Source organism: Ovis aries, chromosome 12 (assembly GCF_016772045.2).
Source record: "Ovis aries strain OAR_USU_Benz2616 breed Rambouillet chromosome 12, ARS-UI_Ramb_v3.0, whole genome shotgun sequence".
In the NCBI taxonomy this organism is placed as follows: Eukaryota; Metazoa; Chordata; class Mammalia; order Artiodactyla; family Bovidae; genus Ovis; species Ovis aries.
This window is the reverse complement of record NC_056065.1, coordinates 23,573,541-23,591,000: the sequence shown is the minus strand read 5'-3', so window position 1 is coordinate 23,591,000 and position 17,460 is coordinate 23,573,541. Positions and strand designations below refer to the sequence as shown.

Below are 17,460 nucleotides of genomic sequence, written 5' to 3'. Positions count from 1 at the left end.
GGAGACCAGAGACAGTGGCTGGGTTTGCTGCAGGAGAATTTTCCCTCTGAGGTTCCAAGTCTCCAAAGCACTGGGGATCAAATCAAGAAGTAGAAAGAAACGCGCAAAGTGAAATTCAAGATGCTGGAAAAGATGGAAAGGCCTCTTCTCCCTGGAGTCTCCCCTTCTCCTCTCCTTCCGGCAGGCAGGAAAGGGAAGGCTGTTCCAGGCGGGGAGGAGAGGGCTTCAGAGGGTCTTCTGGGGCAACTCAATCAAAGAAATTATTTTCCCACAGACGAAGCCAAGAAAATCTTAATGGCTTTTTCCTGATTGAGGAATAAATCTATTAATTTATGGCCCAGCCCCAAACCAGTTGTGTCAACCCCACCCATCTCCTTAAAAACAAAAAAGGCGAGAAATGCTTCAAACTTCCACTTATTTTCATGATTTCTATCTTCTTTCTCCTATTTCTTGTTCTTTGTTCACACACACTGTTCTTCCATACCCCACCCTGCTCCTCTCACTGCTACCTATTTTCCAATAAATTGCCACCTTTGTCAATGCCATGTTCCTATCCCAGGACGCACTAAATCTGAGATGCTAAAGCTTCAGAGGTATGACCCTTCACATCCTCCAGGCAAAGTAAAGACACCACGGATAAGAATAATTAGTTGCCCTTGCAGAAACCTCAAGGTGCCTCATACCTAAATGGCCTTCCGCATCCTGGAGCATGCGTTGTAACCAAAACTGAGGTCCAGGAGAGTTTTAGGATACAGAGACCGGGCCCCAGAGAGTCTCAATTATTACTGCAATTAACACGCTGGGGGGTGGGGGGGGGAAGTGGTGGGGGGAGTGAGGGGCGAGTGGGGGTGGTAATTGCTAGATGGCTGGTGTTTACTACACTCTGCCACCCTGCTGGCCTGACCTTGAGAGCCCCAAGCTCTGAGAGCCAGGGTGAGTGTCCTACCCCTTCGCAGAAACACTAGGAATGGGGAACTCTGGCTTTCTGCGGCACTTCAGCGCCCTGGCGCCTGCATGACCCATTACTCTGCATAAGTATTTCTTTCAGTAGTACTATAGATGTCTTCCCTGGTGGTTCAGACAGTGAAGCATCTGTCTACAATGGGCGAGACCAGGGTTCGATCCCTGGGTGGGGAAGATCCGCTGGCGAAGGAAATGGCAATCCACTCCAGTACTATTGCCTGGAGAATCCCATGGACAGAGGAGCCTGGTAGGCTACAGTCCATGGGGTCGCAAAGAGTCGGGCACGACTGAGCGACTTCACTTTCACTTTCATAGATGATTTAGATAATGTAGGCTATGGAGAAAGGGAGATGTAAATTACTCCCGACTCCTGTTGCTAACGGGTGTCCTTCGAAACGTCTATTAAATATACTTTGCCACAGTTTACTCATCTGTAAGATGGGGATAATATAAGACATCACCTAACCGGAGTTTGGTAAAAAGCAAATGAGTTAATACATAGGAAGTTTTTAGAACAGCGCCTGACACGGAAGCACGCCATAATTTTCTACGTGTTAATTGAAAAGTCGTTCCCGGTTTTATTGGTTAAACTATGTTAGGCTAAACCGCCCCTACAGGTGGCTGGTCACGCGGTTCCACTGCATGACCCCAGCCCTGATGACAACATGAATAAGGGGACCTGTCTTGCTCTGGCCCCGTGTTCACAGTTCATGAGGGCCAGTGTGACCAGACACTCTTGGTGCTAACGCAGTAAGAATGAAGTGTGAGCGCTCGGACCTCTACCGAGTCTCCCCGCCCGGCTGGTCGCCCGCACCATCTTAGCACCTCCGTCGGTACCCAAGGCCCCAGTTTTCACCCAGTCTGGCTTTTTGATGCGCCCTTTAATCTGCCACCGGTCCAAGGGCCGAAGACTGAATCTAGGCCCCAACGTGACGCCAGGAGGAAGCGACCCCAGGGACCCGTGAGCTGTTCGCACAGCGCATCGCCTAGCCTTATGCTGGGCTTGCAGTCCCACCCGCGCCCAGGGCGCGATTTCAAGCCTCCAGTATAGACGCGCCCCCCGCGCAGGCCTCGGGTGCGGGTGTCCCAGGTTCGAGCCCACCTCCCGCCGGACTGTCGTTTTCAGCCGCGCCTTCGGGGGAGGTTCGTGGCCTGAGCGAGACGGAAAGGAGACTCGTGGGTACCATACATGGCCCGCTGCCTGACGCCCCAGTTCGCGACCTCTGCTCACAGGGCCTCATCCTGCTGGTGCACTGGCCTCTGGAGCCAGAAAGTGTACACAGACCATAAATTTCCCGCCCCGCCCGGCGCGGCTCTCGGAAGCCGGGGTCCGCCCGCCTCTCGCCGACTCCCCGCGCCGGGCCCCTCACTCGGGCCGGGGGGACTGCGGCGGGCAGCAGAGCGCTGCTGGGAGCCGCGGCGGCGCCTGCCCGGGTCGCCTCGCCGCTCGGCGGCCGCAAGGACTGCATAGCAGCGCTAGGCGCCGGGCCACAGCTTCCAGGAGTCTCCTCTACGCAGCCGAGGAGGTTGGGTTGGAGAGATGGAGCGGAGCGGGAGACGGACCTGGGGGAGGCCAGCAGAGGGTGGAACGAGGAAGAGGTGACTCGGAGCGCCGAGGGGAAAGCGTCTTTGACTTCAAGACCACCTCTCACTGGAGGTGAAGGAGAACCGTGCACGTGGGCATCAGTTCCTTAGCGTTGTTTTTGTGGTAGGCCCTCACCTCCTGTGGTGGTCGTCCGCTACCCACCTGGCATGCACTCTCCCAGGAGGTGAAGTGACTGGAACCTTAACAGATTTCTACGTGGTTGCGGCGATGTTCACAATTTAAGGTGGATATTGGATAGAAGGATCCCAAAAGTTCATCATAAAAGAGAACAAAGCTTTTCTTTGAACGTTTGCTTTGTAGAGAGACTCCCAGAAGCCCACCAGCTCAGTAATTGGATCAAGAAACTTGTGAGTTTCAGGGTCAGAGGCTCGGCCACGCCCCCTGCTAGTCGAGTACCTACCTGGATCAAATTACCCCGTCTCTACGTCTTACCCTATTTTAAAAAAGAAAAAGGAAGAACAGTGTCTTCCCGCCTAGTGTTGCTGAGAAGGGTAAATGAGATACGAGATTGTCAATTCCCGCTTAAAGAGTGGACGAGGATCGCATCTGCTTCCTCCATTTTCACTTGCACGCCCGGACTGTGGATGATTGCAAACAGTGAATAACGAGGCATCTCCAGCCAGAAGAGATTAGCGCTATAATGATGGTATAGTGAGGATCATTTAATAACAATCCTCTCTTGTAGAGATCGGTCTCCCCAAGACTATTCTTCTGCGATAGGAAAACCGAAAAGGGTGGAAAAAAAGGTGAGAAAGGAAGGTTCCGGCTTCTAAAACTTTGGGTTCGGAGGACATACCTCCGGGAGCCTTCAGATCGCTGCAGCCTGCGCGGGCGCCAGTTCCTGAACCAGAACCCGCCCAGCACGTAGTCAGGGCTCACATCGCAGGCGCCGGCGATGATGGATGACCAGGAGGCTACGGACGGCCCGTGGGTCGCAGGCACATCGTCCTCGGCTCCTAAACAATGTCTCTGGGAAGGAAGTCACCCTTGAGGGTCTTTTATTTTGTTTTTAGGAACCCATTCCTTTTTTAAAATCATAAAGTAAATCACTGTCTTTCGTTATATTTTGGTTCTTAGACGAGGCTGGAGCCACCACCTATGCAGGCATATCGCTCCTGTAATGTCACGTACCCTGCCGCTCACCTTGTCTCCCATAATGGCCCCGGAACCAAGCCAGCGTGGCCCAGCTCCCTTTCAGGTCCTGAGCGGAGCCTTGAACCATCTCAGGAACAACGGAAGGTCGGAGAACAGGGAGAAGAGAGGGGGGCGGGGGGGAAATGGGAAGGGGTGGCGATGTCCAAAACGCAGAGGAGGATAACGGAGCGTGAATCCTAAGGAAATGGGAAAGCTTAGATCATACTCTTCATTCAATTTTTAAACTGTGTATCTGACTCCTTTTTCTCCCCTAGTTTTTCATCCCATTTGTTTAAGCACAAAACTGAGCTCTTGACGCGCAGGACAGAAGCTAGCACAGGCAGCGGGGACTCTGCGGGAGGCAGAGTCCAGTTGATCTGGTTTACCTCGCTGCGGAGAACCCGGAGGCAGCCTTACAAGGACGAGCTCCCCGGCGCTGCCGACGCGTCCGGGGCAGATGTCTGGACCAACCTAGGCGACTTCGAGGCCTGAGGGCCCTGACCTTGGCCTCGGGGCTTGGCCGGCAGGTTGAGTATCCAAGAAGATAGAGGACTGGGGACCCTCCGCTAGACCCAAAAGAGTGGTGAACGGGGCGGAGTCAGGCGACTCCCCGAAGCCTGAGTCTTTGAGCGGGATCTGCTTTCGGGGAGGGGAGGAGGGGGCGGGGAGGGCAAGGCGGAGGATTGGCCCGAGGGTCGCCTCGTGGACACTCCCTTGGAAGGCGTGCAAGGCCTGTGATTCTCTCCATGGAGGGATCCAGAAAATAGCTGGATGCAGCGACCCTTGCCTGTGGGGATCGCTAGAGGCGCAGTCTTATTTACGAATTATTTTTGCTCGTGCATTTCTTCATCTGCTCACTTCTTGAGCTCCCATCACGTGTTAGGAACTATGCGGTGTGCACTCTTCACCCCGATTCTGACAAATACAAATAAACAGCCCTGACAAATCAAAGTGAGGCTGAAATTCACTGACCCGAAAATCGTCCGAAGCGAGCAAGGGGGTGGTGAGGGTAGCTCCGCAATCCCTCGAAGTAGCCCAGCGCTGCTTCCCAGCAGAGGGAAAGGTGCAGATTCACTGAAGTCAGCTCATCACCCCGTCTTTCTGGTTCTGCGCTACCTTTCCTTGGTCCCAGAGATGCTCCCGTAGCGCCAGAGCCCTGCGCCGCGAGGCCCGAGTGGGGTCCGAAGGAATCACAGAAAGCCTCGATGGCTTCAGTTTTGATCCTTCTGCCGACCGCCAGCAACATGACTGTGGACGAGTCATTCAATTTACGAGATGCGGCCAACGGTGTCCATCTCTGCGCAACTGCCGGGATGACCTGGAGCTAACAGCTGCGTTGAGCGCTGCTCGTGAATTCGTTTTCTCGCTGCTCTGTGACGGCCTTAGTATCGCGGACGCTTGTGTATACTCAGCCAGATGATTGAGGGCTTCCAAGTCCACTCCTCCCGGGGTCACCGCTCGGTAACTCCGCACTTTGTTCTTAGCTTCCTCCTGTGATTTCAGTGCTAAGGAGGCGATCACATTGTATAGAATCTACTGAGTCTATAAATAATCACAAGGACAGCAGTAATTGTGTTATTCGTTTATTCAATAAACACTTTCTGAGAAGCCTTCCCTGTACCAACCTCTGCCGTAGCTGTAGAATTTCTCCAACCGCGCAGCAGAGCCCAGCCAGGCGCTCAAGTGCCTTTCCCTGTTTAAAAGGAGAATTGATGTCCGGTTTCCGTTTTGAACACCCTCCCTGTACGCAGTTAGTTAACGTGAAAAAAAAAAATCCTGAAGTTCCATGTGTCCTGAGATGATCTCAGCAGCGGGCACATATTTTTCCCTCCTTGGGCCCCTGACACTTCCCTTAAAGCCAAAGTGTCAGAAAATTCTAGCTTCTTTCCCTTCCAACTCCCAAAGGAAAGTCCCAGCCACACCCACAAGAGTCTTATGGGGCTCCTGCTGTGTGCACAGAGCATAGTGCCAGGAGTACCAAGAGGAAGAAGTGTCAGTGGGCATCTTACAAGGCAATCCCTGCTGTCATCTAGCAGTGCATCCAAACACTCTGGGCTACTCCTTAAAGGATTTCCCCAGGGACACTGTGTCTGCACCACATTAAAGATCCACCTATGCATTTAATTTTCTGGAAAATAGGGATTGTCATATGTTTTTTTCCAACTGTGCAAATACCTCCAAAGACCTCAAATACTGCAATGGATAAATGAATGAATGAATATAATAACATCCAGCCTAGAGCATTGATTTGATGCCGCTCACTATTCTCATTTCACATTTGATAATGCAATTAATTGTCAGTGACTTATCAGTTAGGTAACTTTGATTATCTCCTCAGGTAATTTCATTTCCTGCTGTACAGATGAGGAAACTGCAAGTCAAATGATTAATTTCCCAAAGTCTCACTGTTAGTTATTGGTGAATGAATCAATGTTTCTTGGGCTAGTTTGGCTTCTCCTATTCGGGCTTAGGATCAGGTGTGTGTCCTCCTTTTGACATACACGACTTGGTGCCTCACCGGCCAGCCTCTTCCCATACCAGATCCCCAGAAAGTGTTCGTTGGGGTCACCCAAGCTGCCAGCTCTGAGTGCACCTCAGGTGGTGTTCAAAAGAGGGATGATCAATATCTGCCCCGGCTGGGACCAGGTCTAAGAGCAGGGAAGAGAGAAGGAGTCGGTGTGGCTGGGCAGCCACCATCAGACCTCGAACCCTGCTCTGCCCAGAATCCCAGCCATCAGCAACGATCGACGGAAGCGGAAAAGCACCAAGGATGAGGAGGTATTCTGTGAACAGGGCGAAGTCTGGGGTCTTAGACACTATTAGCAAAGCTAAGCCTAGAGGGTGCAGGCTGAAGGGCAGGGGTGTCAATCCCCGGGGAAATCCAGACCTGCGGCTCTTGAAGGACCCCTCTCCTTTGGCACCTTAAGAAGCACTAATGCCACGGCCAGAACGAGGGCTGGCACTCACTCTCTAGAGGAATTGGGCAAACGTCAAGACTCCTGGCCTTCGTGGCCTCATCCTTTAAAATGAAGTAATCGCACCTGCGGGGACTTTTCATCTTCGTTCCCAAAGTGAAGGAGGGCAAGGCAGCTAAGGAACCCAGGGGCCTATGGCTTGTCTAAACTCGGAGGCCCCCAGCTGGCCTCGCAGAATATGTTCTCCGTTAGAACCGGGTGAGATCGGAGACTGTTATCTTAGAAAGTGCACCCGGTGTGAGTAGTTGGGAATCCCAGGGGGCGCTACAGGTTTTGATACTCCAGTGTGTGAGAAGCCGCCGCGGAGAAGGCGGCTTTGGCACGCCGGCCAATCCCACCGCAACCTTGAAGGTGAGGCTGTGGGCCAGATATGAGCACACTAAGCCGGGGTGTATCTCCCCCCACCATCCCACCCGCGACCATCTGCAGTTAAAGTCCTGCTTAAAACCCAGTAGTTACATCTTCACAAAGACCACGGAGTGTGCAACCCCCTTACTCCCACTCCACCCCAGACTAAACTGAAGGGGATCCGAGAGCCCTGAGCATTTAGGGTCCTCTCCGGCATTTTTCATGCATTGGAGAAAGAAATGGCAACCCACTCCAGTGTTTTTGCCTGGAGAATCCCAGGGACGGGGGAGCCTGGTGGGCTGCCGTCTATGGGGTCGCACAGAATCGGACACGACTGAAGGGACTTAGCAGCAGCAGCAGCAGCAGCCGGCATCTTGAAGTAACATCACTGCGTCATAAGGGAAGGCCTGAGCTCTCAGCACTTCTACCCGCTCTTCCTTCTTAAGAAAGGACGAAGGTGGAGGGAATCTAGGGCGCGCTCAAACCTGAGGAGGGTGCGAGAACCTCAGCCTCTGCCTTCTCCCCACTTCTTGCTTCAGAGTCGCGCAAGGTGCATCCTGCACTCCGAACTCCGAGAGTCTGTTTGAGGTCTTCGGTGGGGTCAGATCCTGGAACAGGTGAAATCTCAACAAGCTAGAGCTCAAGACTCAAACGCCCGCAGAAAATCCCCTGCTGCAGGGAACCCCAAAGTTCCCGGACATGGTGGTTACAGGAGAACCCGGGGTCAGCTTCCCGTTAGCTAACTTCGGCTTCTGCTACCTAGAGCAGGAGCGACCAGCAGGCCGAGCACTCAGCGCTCACCTGCCCCAAGCTGGCCGCGCACTGGAACTCTTGCCTAACCCCAATGTAGACCCTAGTTAAAGGGAGCAGGGTAGATCGTAGAGCCACTGGGACCCTCTGAGGTGCGCAAGGATTTGTGACAACGGGAGCCTGATCTACTGCCCCCACACCCATCATACGCGCAAATTCTAGCTGGAGGAGGGGGAGAGGGGGAGATCAGGGGGATCTTCTTGTCGGGTATGCGGGCCACAGCTTCAAGACCCCCCTTGAAGTGCGACAGGGTCAGACAGTGTTAACCTCGGTGAGGACAGAACGGCGAGTCTACACGCTCCCAGCGTCGCGGTCCTGCCCACCCTCGGCTGAGGCTGGCAAACGCAGCGGAACGCGGCGCCTGCTTTCAGGGGCTTAGTCGGCGAATCTTGGCGCAAGAAAACTTTTCTAGAGACAAGCGCTCCACCCATCCAAACTGGCAGAGAAAGGTGGTGTGAGGCTCTTGACTTGGCTTGGCCATTTAGAGGAAAACGCGGAACTTGATTTGCGTGGTTTACTCACGAAGCCCTGAACTAGCCAGTAGACGGTCCCTCGTGCTCGTCTGCGTCTACGTTTCTGGGTGCTTTGGAGGGCCTGTGCACTTGTATTTGACCTCCGTTTGTAAAAAGTGGTGTGTGTGTGTGCGCGCACGTGCGTGCAGCCGAAGGGCGTAGCAGATCCCCCTCGCGTCCCAGAGAGGCGCGCGCAGGTCGCCAGGTCTCTGCGCGCCCTGAGTTGTGCCTTGGAAACCTTGCTCGGAGGGCTTGGCGCCGCCAGGACTCCGGTGCTGGCAAGGCAGGGCCCTGCTCTGGGCAAAGAGTTATTACTGCTTTGAGCAAAGGGCGAGGCCTGGGGGGCGCGCGGGTAGGGGCAGGGGTCGCGGCTCTGCTCAGCTCCAGGGCCCGCGCGCACCAGCTCACGCCACGCCCCAGCCCGGAGGGTCTCGGCAGGCCTCGGGTCCGCGAACTTTGCGCTCTCTTCCTTCTCTTCCATGCCTGAGAAATCTCGGTCTTAGTTCAACAATTTCTAGCCGCCCTATCCACTCTTGTTAGCATCGAGCGCCACCGGGAAAATCCCCGTATCCCGGGCCAAGCGAGCAGTCCCAGGATGAGGCGGCCTGGCCCAAAATGCGGGTTTTCCATCCAGCCACTCGGCCCGCCTAGAGAGACCCTCCGAAAGGGCAGCTTTTCTTTAAAACGAAAAGCTTCTTCTCAACTTCTTCTCCCGGGCTTATGATACTCCCTTCTTGATGAAAATATGGAAGAACTCCGCGGCCCAGAGTACGGATCCGCCAGATTTTCATGTGCAAAATACTCAGGAATGAGAGGTGGGGGTGGTTGCGGAGGGGGGGCCTCCTATGACACTATCCCCCACCCCCCGCCCCGCCCCAAGAGCATCCCGACTCCCACTGCCGGCTCACTTTCTTCCCAGCCCCCCAGCTCCATCATGCCTTCTAGTCTGGCAGGGACCTGGCCAGAATGACGAATTCTACCTGAAATCACACCACTGCAGTCCCTGGGCGATGTTTTCCTTCCGTTTCAAAAGCTGGCGATGCAGACGGAGAAACGCGGCGCGGGTTTGGGAGCCTGCAGCATCCCGCCGGCCTCAGGAGGGGTGGGGCGGCTGCGGTGTGCAAAAAGCACCACTCCCGCCTTAGCTCGCCTTCCCAGCCAGAACTGTATTTAAGTGCCTCAAAATTCAACGTTCCTGGGACCTCCTGGTTTCAGTATTTCGGGAATAGGAAGAAATGAATCTGGCTACTGACGGCAAAATAGAGGCACAGAGACAATCCTACATTTCAGTCAGCAGAGCCTGTGCCTGAAGGTGTGAAGGAATCAGCCTAACTCAGGGTTGGGACTCACAGCAAGTGGTGAGACTGCCATCACCACCCAAAACAAGTGGCCCATTTAGGGATAACAGCTGGATGATGTCCCCGTTTACCTTGAGGTCCCTTCCAGGGTGCCCTACCTTTCTCTTATCTTTCCTAGGCCAGACCACCCCAGCGGTTCCCTCTCCCCACTGTGAACATTCCTCCAGGAACTCAGCTCCCCGCTCCATGGGGGTACTGAGTGGCTGACTGAGGCAAGGAAAGGTCAGCCTTGCATCCCTGGGCTGCACTCTGGGACTTGTCCAGGCAACCAGCCGAGCCAGGCTAAAGAGAGCTAAATCTGGGGGCTCCACTGTGTCCTGGGCCCAGAAGTCTAGAACAGAAGTCTTTGTGCTCAAGCAAATGGGTCAAAATGGGGAGGCAGCTAAGCCAGACCAGGGAGCCTCTTGGAGCTCCAACCGGGGCTGGGTCTAGGGGCATACTAGGTTCACTGCCCTCAGCATCTCTTCAGGGGCAACATTCTCCCTCCCAGTGGGCCCCATGGGATAACTGGCTTCCTGTGATGGATGGTGGGTCTGTAAGAGGGCTATGCCCTTGCCCCAGCTCAGTGTCAAACAGACCGGGGTGATCAGGTTTTGTCCACAAGGCCTATTTGTTCTAAACTGTCCTGAAATAACATTTTATCAACTCCAGACATTTCATAGTTTCGAGGGAAAGGGGTGTGGCTGTCTTGGAGAGAGATTTGACTCTTCAAGGTTTCAAAAAAAAAAAAAAAGAGAGAGGAAAAAATTGAATGGCCCATCCCAGAAGCAACGTGGAGGCAAAAATAAATTTGCTATATTCCATTTGCAGTATGAGGGGAAAACTGCCTTTCATCCCACCTCAGCTTGGCGATGGTCGCCTGCAGTGACCCATCTATTGGAAGATCCTGTGTGGGTGTGGGTGTGGGTGTGTGTGCATGTGTGTACAGGCTGATGGGGGAGGTACAGATGGTGTGCAGTGTTTCAGGCCCTTCACTGACCAAATGTGAGCCAGAAGGCCCAAGTTCTGGTTTGGGCTCCTCCTCAATCTGGGACAGGGAAGTGACCTTGAACAAATCACCACTCTGCCATGCAATACTTTGGCAGCTTTAAAATCATGACAGGCTCAGTCTTCCAGCCCTAACCACTGGTGGATAGTGTGTGGTCCTTTTCTCTGGACACTGCGAACCTGCCCAGTCCCCCTACTCCATCCACAAGCAAGGGGTGGGTTTGCCCTGGAATTGCCTCTCTAGACTCCAGTACCAGCGCTGGAGAGGTTAACCTTGTCCCCCACTACCCTCTTCTCCACCAACCCTGCTTACACTCTGCTTACAGCTGCTGTGGAAAGCTGGTGCACACACTCCTGGTGAAGCCATCTGCAGGACAGGCCTGAGTCTATGGCCGACAGGGCTCCCAGGTCAGACTCTGGTGCATGGATCGCTGGATCATGGCAGCTGTCGTGGGCTATGGATTGATGGAACCTTGGCTGCAGGGTTGCAGTATGTTCCCCCCAAGCTCTAGTCCCCCACCTCCAGCGGCTGCACCCCACAGTGCCTCGGGCTAAAGTCCAGGTCGGAGATCCCAGACCCTAAGGACCGCCTCGCCCCAGCAAGCCAAGTGGCCTTTACAAACCAGAGTAAACATTTTATTTACAAGTTTGTGGTATCCTAAGTGCATCACGTCTTTGCACCATGACCCCTAGTGCGGGGAAAACTGTTTAGTCCAACACCTCACAGTGTGAGCTGCTTGTATCCGGGCAGGAGTGTTCGTCTGGCGCTGGGAGCTTGGCGGTGGCGGTTGGGGGTGGGCGGGGGGCACTCTGACTCCCCTCGGCTCTGTGCCGGGTGAGCTGCACTGGACCAGGGCGGCGATGCGCGAAATTCCGCCGCTGCGTCTGGAACCCCGGGGCCCCGCCGCCACTGGAGAGTAGGCACAGAATCCAGCCCACACTGGAAGGCTGGGGGTCTGCACGCAGGGCTCCTCCAATCTCGTCCAGTCTAGAGGCCGCCGAGGGGCGCTGGGACGGGCTCGGGGCTTTTGGGGGCGCTGCTGAGGGCGGGCTGGGGTGCGGGAAGCAGCTCTGAGGCGCCGCCGCTGCTGTGACTGCCGGAGCTCCCGGCGCTGGTGGTGCTGCCGCTACTCAGGCCGCCGAAGTTGAAGCCGCCGCCGCCGCCGCCGCCGCCGCCACTGCCTCCACTGCCTCCGCTGTTGGCGGCCAGGAGGGCGCCGGCCGCTGAGGCCTTGATGACGGTCGTTTGGTGCAGAGACCGCTCGGCCCCTTCAGTCCGCTCCGTGTCGCTGGGGGCCATGTCCAGTGACTCGGGGTCGCTGCTCTCGCTCTCCGCCTCGCCCTCGGAGCGGCTAGGGCTCTGCTCCTCCGGCTCGCCGTCAGCGGCCGGGGCTCCGCCCGACGGCTTCTCGCCCGCCTCCTTGTCTTTGTCCTTCTGAGCCTGAGCCTCCTTGGAGTGCCGCCACTTCATCCGCCGGTTCTGGAACCACACTTTCACCTGCGCCGCGCCGCGCCGCACCGGGAGACAAAAAGGGACATGGAGATGAGAGGCAGGCTCGCTCCAATCCGACTCTCGCACATCCCAGACCCTCTCCCAAAGGCGGGAAAGCATCACTGATAGTCCCCAGCACCTCTACCACAGGCCAGGTACTGGGTTAGGAGCAGGGACCCAGAGGCAGCCGAGGGAAACCACGGGGACCACCAGGGATCTTGGCTTAGGGAAGCCGCTAGGACTGTTTCTCAAAATGTGGCCCCCCGACCTGTAGCCTGAAGTCACCTGGATGCTTGTTGGAAAAGCAAGTCCTTGCACCTTGCCCTCAAACTAGGGGCATCAATACTCTAAGTCGATGCTTCTTAACCCCCTGTGAGCCAGGACCACCCCCTGCCACGAATCTGATTAATCTATGGACCCCTGGCCCAGAAAAATGCACATATACCCAAGATTTTGCACACAATTTCAAGGGTTTGGTGGCCCACTGTTAAGAATCCTTGCTAAGTCGCCGATCCTCTACCGCCATTACAGAAGGCAAGTCAGTACAAAAGTATTTCTTTTTAAGGAGGAACCCTGAGAAACAAGGGGAAGGGGATTCAAAGAGTTAATCCTAGTGGCATGGGAGCACCAATGGACCTTCAGTAAAAGAGCATTTTCTTGGTGTGTGTGTACTCAGAGACTGATAAGGACCCTGCCCCTGCCTGAGATAAACTAATCCTTCTGAGGGCTCAGAAAACGCTGGCATTAAACCTGTGCAAAGTGGAGGAAGGGGGTAGGGATGATTCGGAGAATCTATATAAATATATAATCCCCTGGGGGACCCAATGCTTTCACACAAGTCCCAGCTTCCCTTTTAAAAATAACATCCACAGCTGGTGGAAAACGGCTGGGCTCCTCCAGTGTGTGTGCTGGGGAAGGGAGTTGTGTAATGAAGGACAGAAGGAGGGGGTGGGCTAAGGGAGCTGTGAAAAAATGCCTTTGGCTTCTGCCCTGTTCAGAATATTCAGCACCCAGGAAGCAAGGGCTACTGCTGTGAGGTAAGGAAGAACTGTGACTCTTTATTTTCAAAACTTAAAAAATAAAAATCCAAGTCTTGAACTTGAGAAAAGGAAAAAATTGAATTCAGGCACAATAGATTTGCTATTTGAAAATTTTTCTTAAAAAACAAACCAGACAAACAAAAAAACTCACGTAGGCAGAACCTGGTGGAATGCTCTTGGGCGCTCTAAGAAAATCTTTTTTCTCTTTCTCTTCCTCACTGGCCCCCTCCCATCAGGCCATTAGAAAATGGGACTGACTGTGGCCGCCCGCTCCAAGTGGACTTCTCACCCTACTGGGGCTAAGTAATTCCGTTTGAAATGATGTTTTCACTTCCTCACAACTGGGGATTTCACAATCCAGCAGTAGCAGAAGGAGGAGGGAGGGAGGCTAAGAGGAGGGGAAAAAACAACAACAACAATCTCTTGACGTTGGATTTTTATCTCTTCTGCAACTGCCCCCTACAGCCAACTGCGCCACACTGGAGTACATAGTTATTATCTCCGGAGGCCTATTTGCTTTCTCAGCAACAGGCTTTCCCTTGTTGGCCAAAGTAAGCATGCGGCAGCTTGTGACATATATCTTTAGGGTGGGCTATTCTTTCTGCCCTTTTCCCCCTACCCTCTTCCTCTCTCCCTCTCAAGTTGAGAAGTCCACGAAGCCTCGTGAAATTCAAGATTTAGTGTTTCCACCGCAAAAGGAGAGTCAGGCCGGGCGGAGGGGTCTCGGGGCTAGGCCGCGAGCTGCTGCCCCACCGAAGGGCTGTGCGGCGGGGCCGGAGCGGGCTTACCTGCGCATCCGTGAGACCCAGCATCGCGGCCAGCTGCTTTCGGTCCGGCTTGGTCACGTACTTCTGAATCTCAAACCTTTTCTCCAGACCTTTTCTCTGCAGGTTAGAGAAGACTGCCCGAGACCACGAGCGCTTTCTCTTGTACGTCTGAGGCATGGTGTCCTTCGTGAGCACGGCGTAGGGACCTGCCAGCAGAGGGGAGCCGGAACAGGAGAGAGACAGAAGGGCCCAGTTAGTGCTCTGTCGCGGCCTGCGCGCCTGGGGCTCACACGATGCTTAAAATTGTTTTGCCTCAACAGTTGGCTCTGAAAGCCCTTTCACGCAGGCACGGAATGGCCTCTCTAAAGAGGAAACTTAGGGCGCATAAGACCATAGGCGGAAGGCCTAACGGGAGTGTGGAGTGGACAAGCCCGGGGCTTCGTCGGCTAATTCCAAAGGGAAGACAAAAACAGAAAGCCTGACCATCAGTCATTCTCAGAGTGGGCGAAAATAACCCTTGGGCCTGAAGGATCCAAAGATGACAGCCTCCATTCTCTTCTCGTGTGTGTGTGTGCGCGTACTCGCATCTGTGCCCAGGTGCGCCAAAGTGTTTGAGGTCATTCCAAAATGTGTGTATGTTAACAAGCAACACCACTTGCTGCACTTTCAAACCACCCTCTAGGGAGAAATGACTAGGGAAAGCCCTTTCCCCATCACCCCACCTGCCCCCCACACACTTTCTTGACTCCCCAAGCTCCCCCATCCCCCAGGCTACAAAAGACTGAGCTAGCTTCCTGGGAAATCTGTCGCTTTCTCTCCGGACGCGGTAGCCTCCCGCGTCAACTCCGGGATTGCTAAACCGCGGCGTGCACGTGAAACTTCAGGAGGTGTGGGCGTCGACCTAAGCGTGAGGCGGGCGCTCGGGAGGGTTTCCGTACCTGGAAATGTGTCTTGAAACTGATGTTGAACTGAATTTCTCGGGTTCGAACTTAAGGGACTCAGGATGGCAGAGGCCTCATTAATGGGATCTAGAGACGCGAAGAACTGGCCGGCGGAGGGCTGCAGGCCGGAAAGATGCACCCCCGCGGGCCGCCCGCCGGTGAGCAGCGACGTGAGATCTGGGGGCAAGGGAAAAGAAGGGGTGTTATCCCTCCACAGACCCACACTCACACTCTCTGGAATTTGCTTCTCTCTGCCGCCCAACACGCCCTCCACTCCGCTTTCCTGGAGCGAAGTCGTGAGGGAACTCTGTCTCCAGCCCCCAAGACGCCTCTCTCCGTACACTGGCCAAAGGGCAGGGCACGAAATGTTCCTGTGTGTGCCCTGTAGGTCCACATCCATGCGTGTAACTAGGGAGGGCTTTTGGCAAAGAGGCCTAAACAAGACACCTTCAGGTGTCTTCCAAGAATTCCATAGAACTAAACCGTCCCCCCTCAAAGAAGCCCTCTGCTCTCTCCTCTTGGAAGTTCAGTCAGTATTGTTCATCTACAGTTCTTTGGTGGAATTGCACCAGAAATCAGACCAAAGGAAGCAAAACTGTTCCCCAAAAGGGCTTTTCCTCTCCAATAATGTAGTTCTCTCTCCAGATATGTGATTAAAGAGACACACATATGATAGTCCTTTGAGCAAATATTTACTCCAACAATTTTTATGAATATTGATTCTGTGACTGTGTTTTTAAAGCATCCCTGGGTTCTTCGTGGTTTTTATTTTTTATCTTTTTTCAAAAAACGTAGAGCAAGTGAGTTTCAAACCTAATGCTTCACAGTCTCCTTACAATTCATTTCCTTTTCCCTCATTCTACCAACTTGTTCTTAATCCTAAAAACACTCAAAGGCATCCCAAACGGCCCTAGGGATCCGCGAGTGCGTCAGTTTCCTGATCAGAGGCCTGCAGCCTCTCTCCCAAGACCTACCTCTCAGTGTGTTGCCTTCCTTCACTTTGGGGTCAAATTCTGCAGACAAAATGCGGTCAATTCCAAACTTGAGGTCCTTGCTGGAGGGGGCCGGGGCGGAGCCGCTATGGTGGGGGTTAGGGACCACCCGCGACCCAGAGGCCGGGGGCTGCAAGGCGCCAGCCCGGGGTGGAGGCGGAGGCTGTTGCTGCTGCGGTTGTTGCTGCTGCTGTTGTTGCTGTGGGTGATGGTGGTGGTAGGCGGCTGAGAGCGGGGACAGTCGCTGAGGGAAGCCAGCAGGGACTTCGGAGGGCGCCACCACCGGGGTGGGTCGAAGCGGGGATCTGGCGGCAGCTTGGAAAGAGGCGTGCGGGTGAGTCGATCCCAAGTGCGCGGTAAGGGCAGCAGCCGAGGCCCCCGCCAGACCCTCCGGGGTCGCCCCAGGCTCCCCAACACCCGCGTGCAGGATGTCCGCGATGCAGAAGGAGGGTTTCTTGACGGCGGCGGGGTCCAGAGGGAAGGAGCAGCCGCCAGGGCCGGCAGAGGAGCAATAGGCGGCCGACCACAGGCTGAAGTTGGACGCGTAGAAGGGAGCCAGCCCGGCGGCGAACATTCTGGCGGGGTGCGCCGAGAGGCCGCCGCGGCCTGGCTCGGCCGGGTAGATGGCTGGGTGCGCGGGGAGAGGAAGGCTACGTCCGGGAGAAGGCAGCAGCCCCTCCGGGGACGCTCCGCTTACTCGTCTCCGTCCGAACTGCAGACAGGCCAGGGAGCCCTAGCGCCACGGAGGGAGGAGGCGAGGGCCGGATCCCGGCCGGCCGGCCACAGCCTCGGCCCCTGGCCTCACTTTAAAGGCGGCGCGGCGCCCGCGCTCCCCGCGGGCTGGAAGGCGAACCAGGGGCGCTGGAGCGGCTAGGCGGGCGGGGGCCGCGACTGCACGAACGCCAGGGAAGCCGGGGAGACGGGAATCGGGCACCGAAAGAAACACCCAAACAGCTAAGCCTTAAGAGCTAAATTTAAAACAACAACAATAATAATCCGTTAGTTTGAAAAAAAAAAAAAATAAGAGAGGGGGGGAAAAAAAACTCCTCTCTAAAAACTCCCAAAGTTTTGGCAGGAGCTTTCGAGTCAGACCCGGGGTAGGACCTCGATCCAAGCGCTCATTGGCCACGCTGGCAACCAATGGGGAGTGGGAAACGGAGGGGAACTGGGAAAGGGGGCGTGTCCCGTCCCCTCGGCCACGCCCCGGCCACGCCAAACTGTTTGCTGCTGCCGCGTGGGCTGAGCTGCGTTAGGCGCGCACTCTGCAAAGAGCAGGGGGCCGAACTGCTGCTCCAGGGAGTCCTAACCTCCCACTAACTTCTACGGCTCCGAATCAGCACCAGGCGCGGAGAGTTGGCCGCAGCGCTCCTGGAGCGCTCTCTCAAGGAAACTGGTGCTCCTGCCTATTTTCGAGGGTACAAAGCCGGCCTCCTAGAACGCTGACGGAGCCCAAGTTTCCCCTCCTCTCTTTACTTCTCTCGGCCCGATTTTTCTCCAGTCGGCCTCTATCCCCGAGAGTAGGTGTCCTCTACCAA

At 55.1% G+C, this 17,460-nt stretch overlaps 1 protein-coding gene across 1 annotated transcript; it reads right to left on the bottom strand.

Moving 5' to 3' along the window:
* Positions 1-11,307: 11,307 nt before the first annotated feature.
* Positions 11,308-16,998, bottom strand: HLX (H2.0 like homeobox). The gene is made up of 4 exons (XM_027976283.2): positions 15,908-16,998; positions 14,931-15,110; positions 14,014-14,198; positions 11,308-12,191 (listed from the first exon to the last, which is right to left on the bottom strand). Exons 1-4 carry the CDS (start codon positions 16,497-16,499, stop codon positions 11,682-11,684), a joined length of 1,467 nt encoding a protein of 488 aa, XP_027832084.1. The 5' UTR covers positions 16,500-16,998; the 3' UTR covers positions 11,308-11,681.
* Positions 16,999-17,460: the final 462 nt, after the last annotated feature.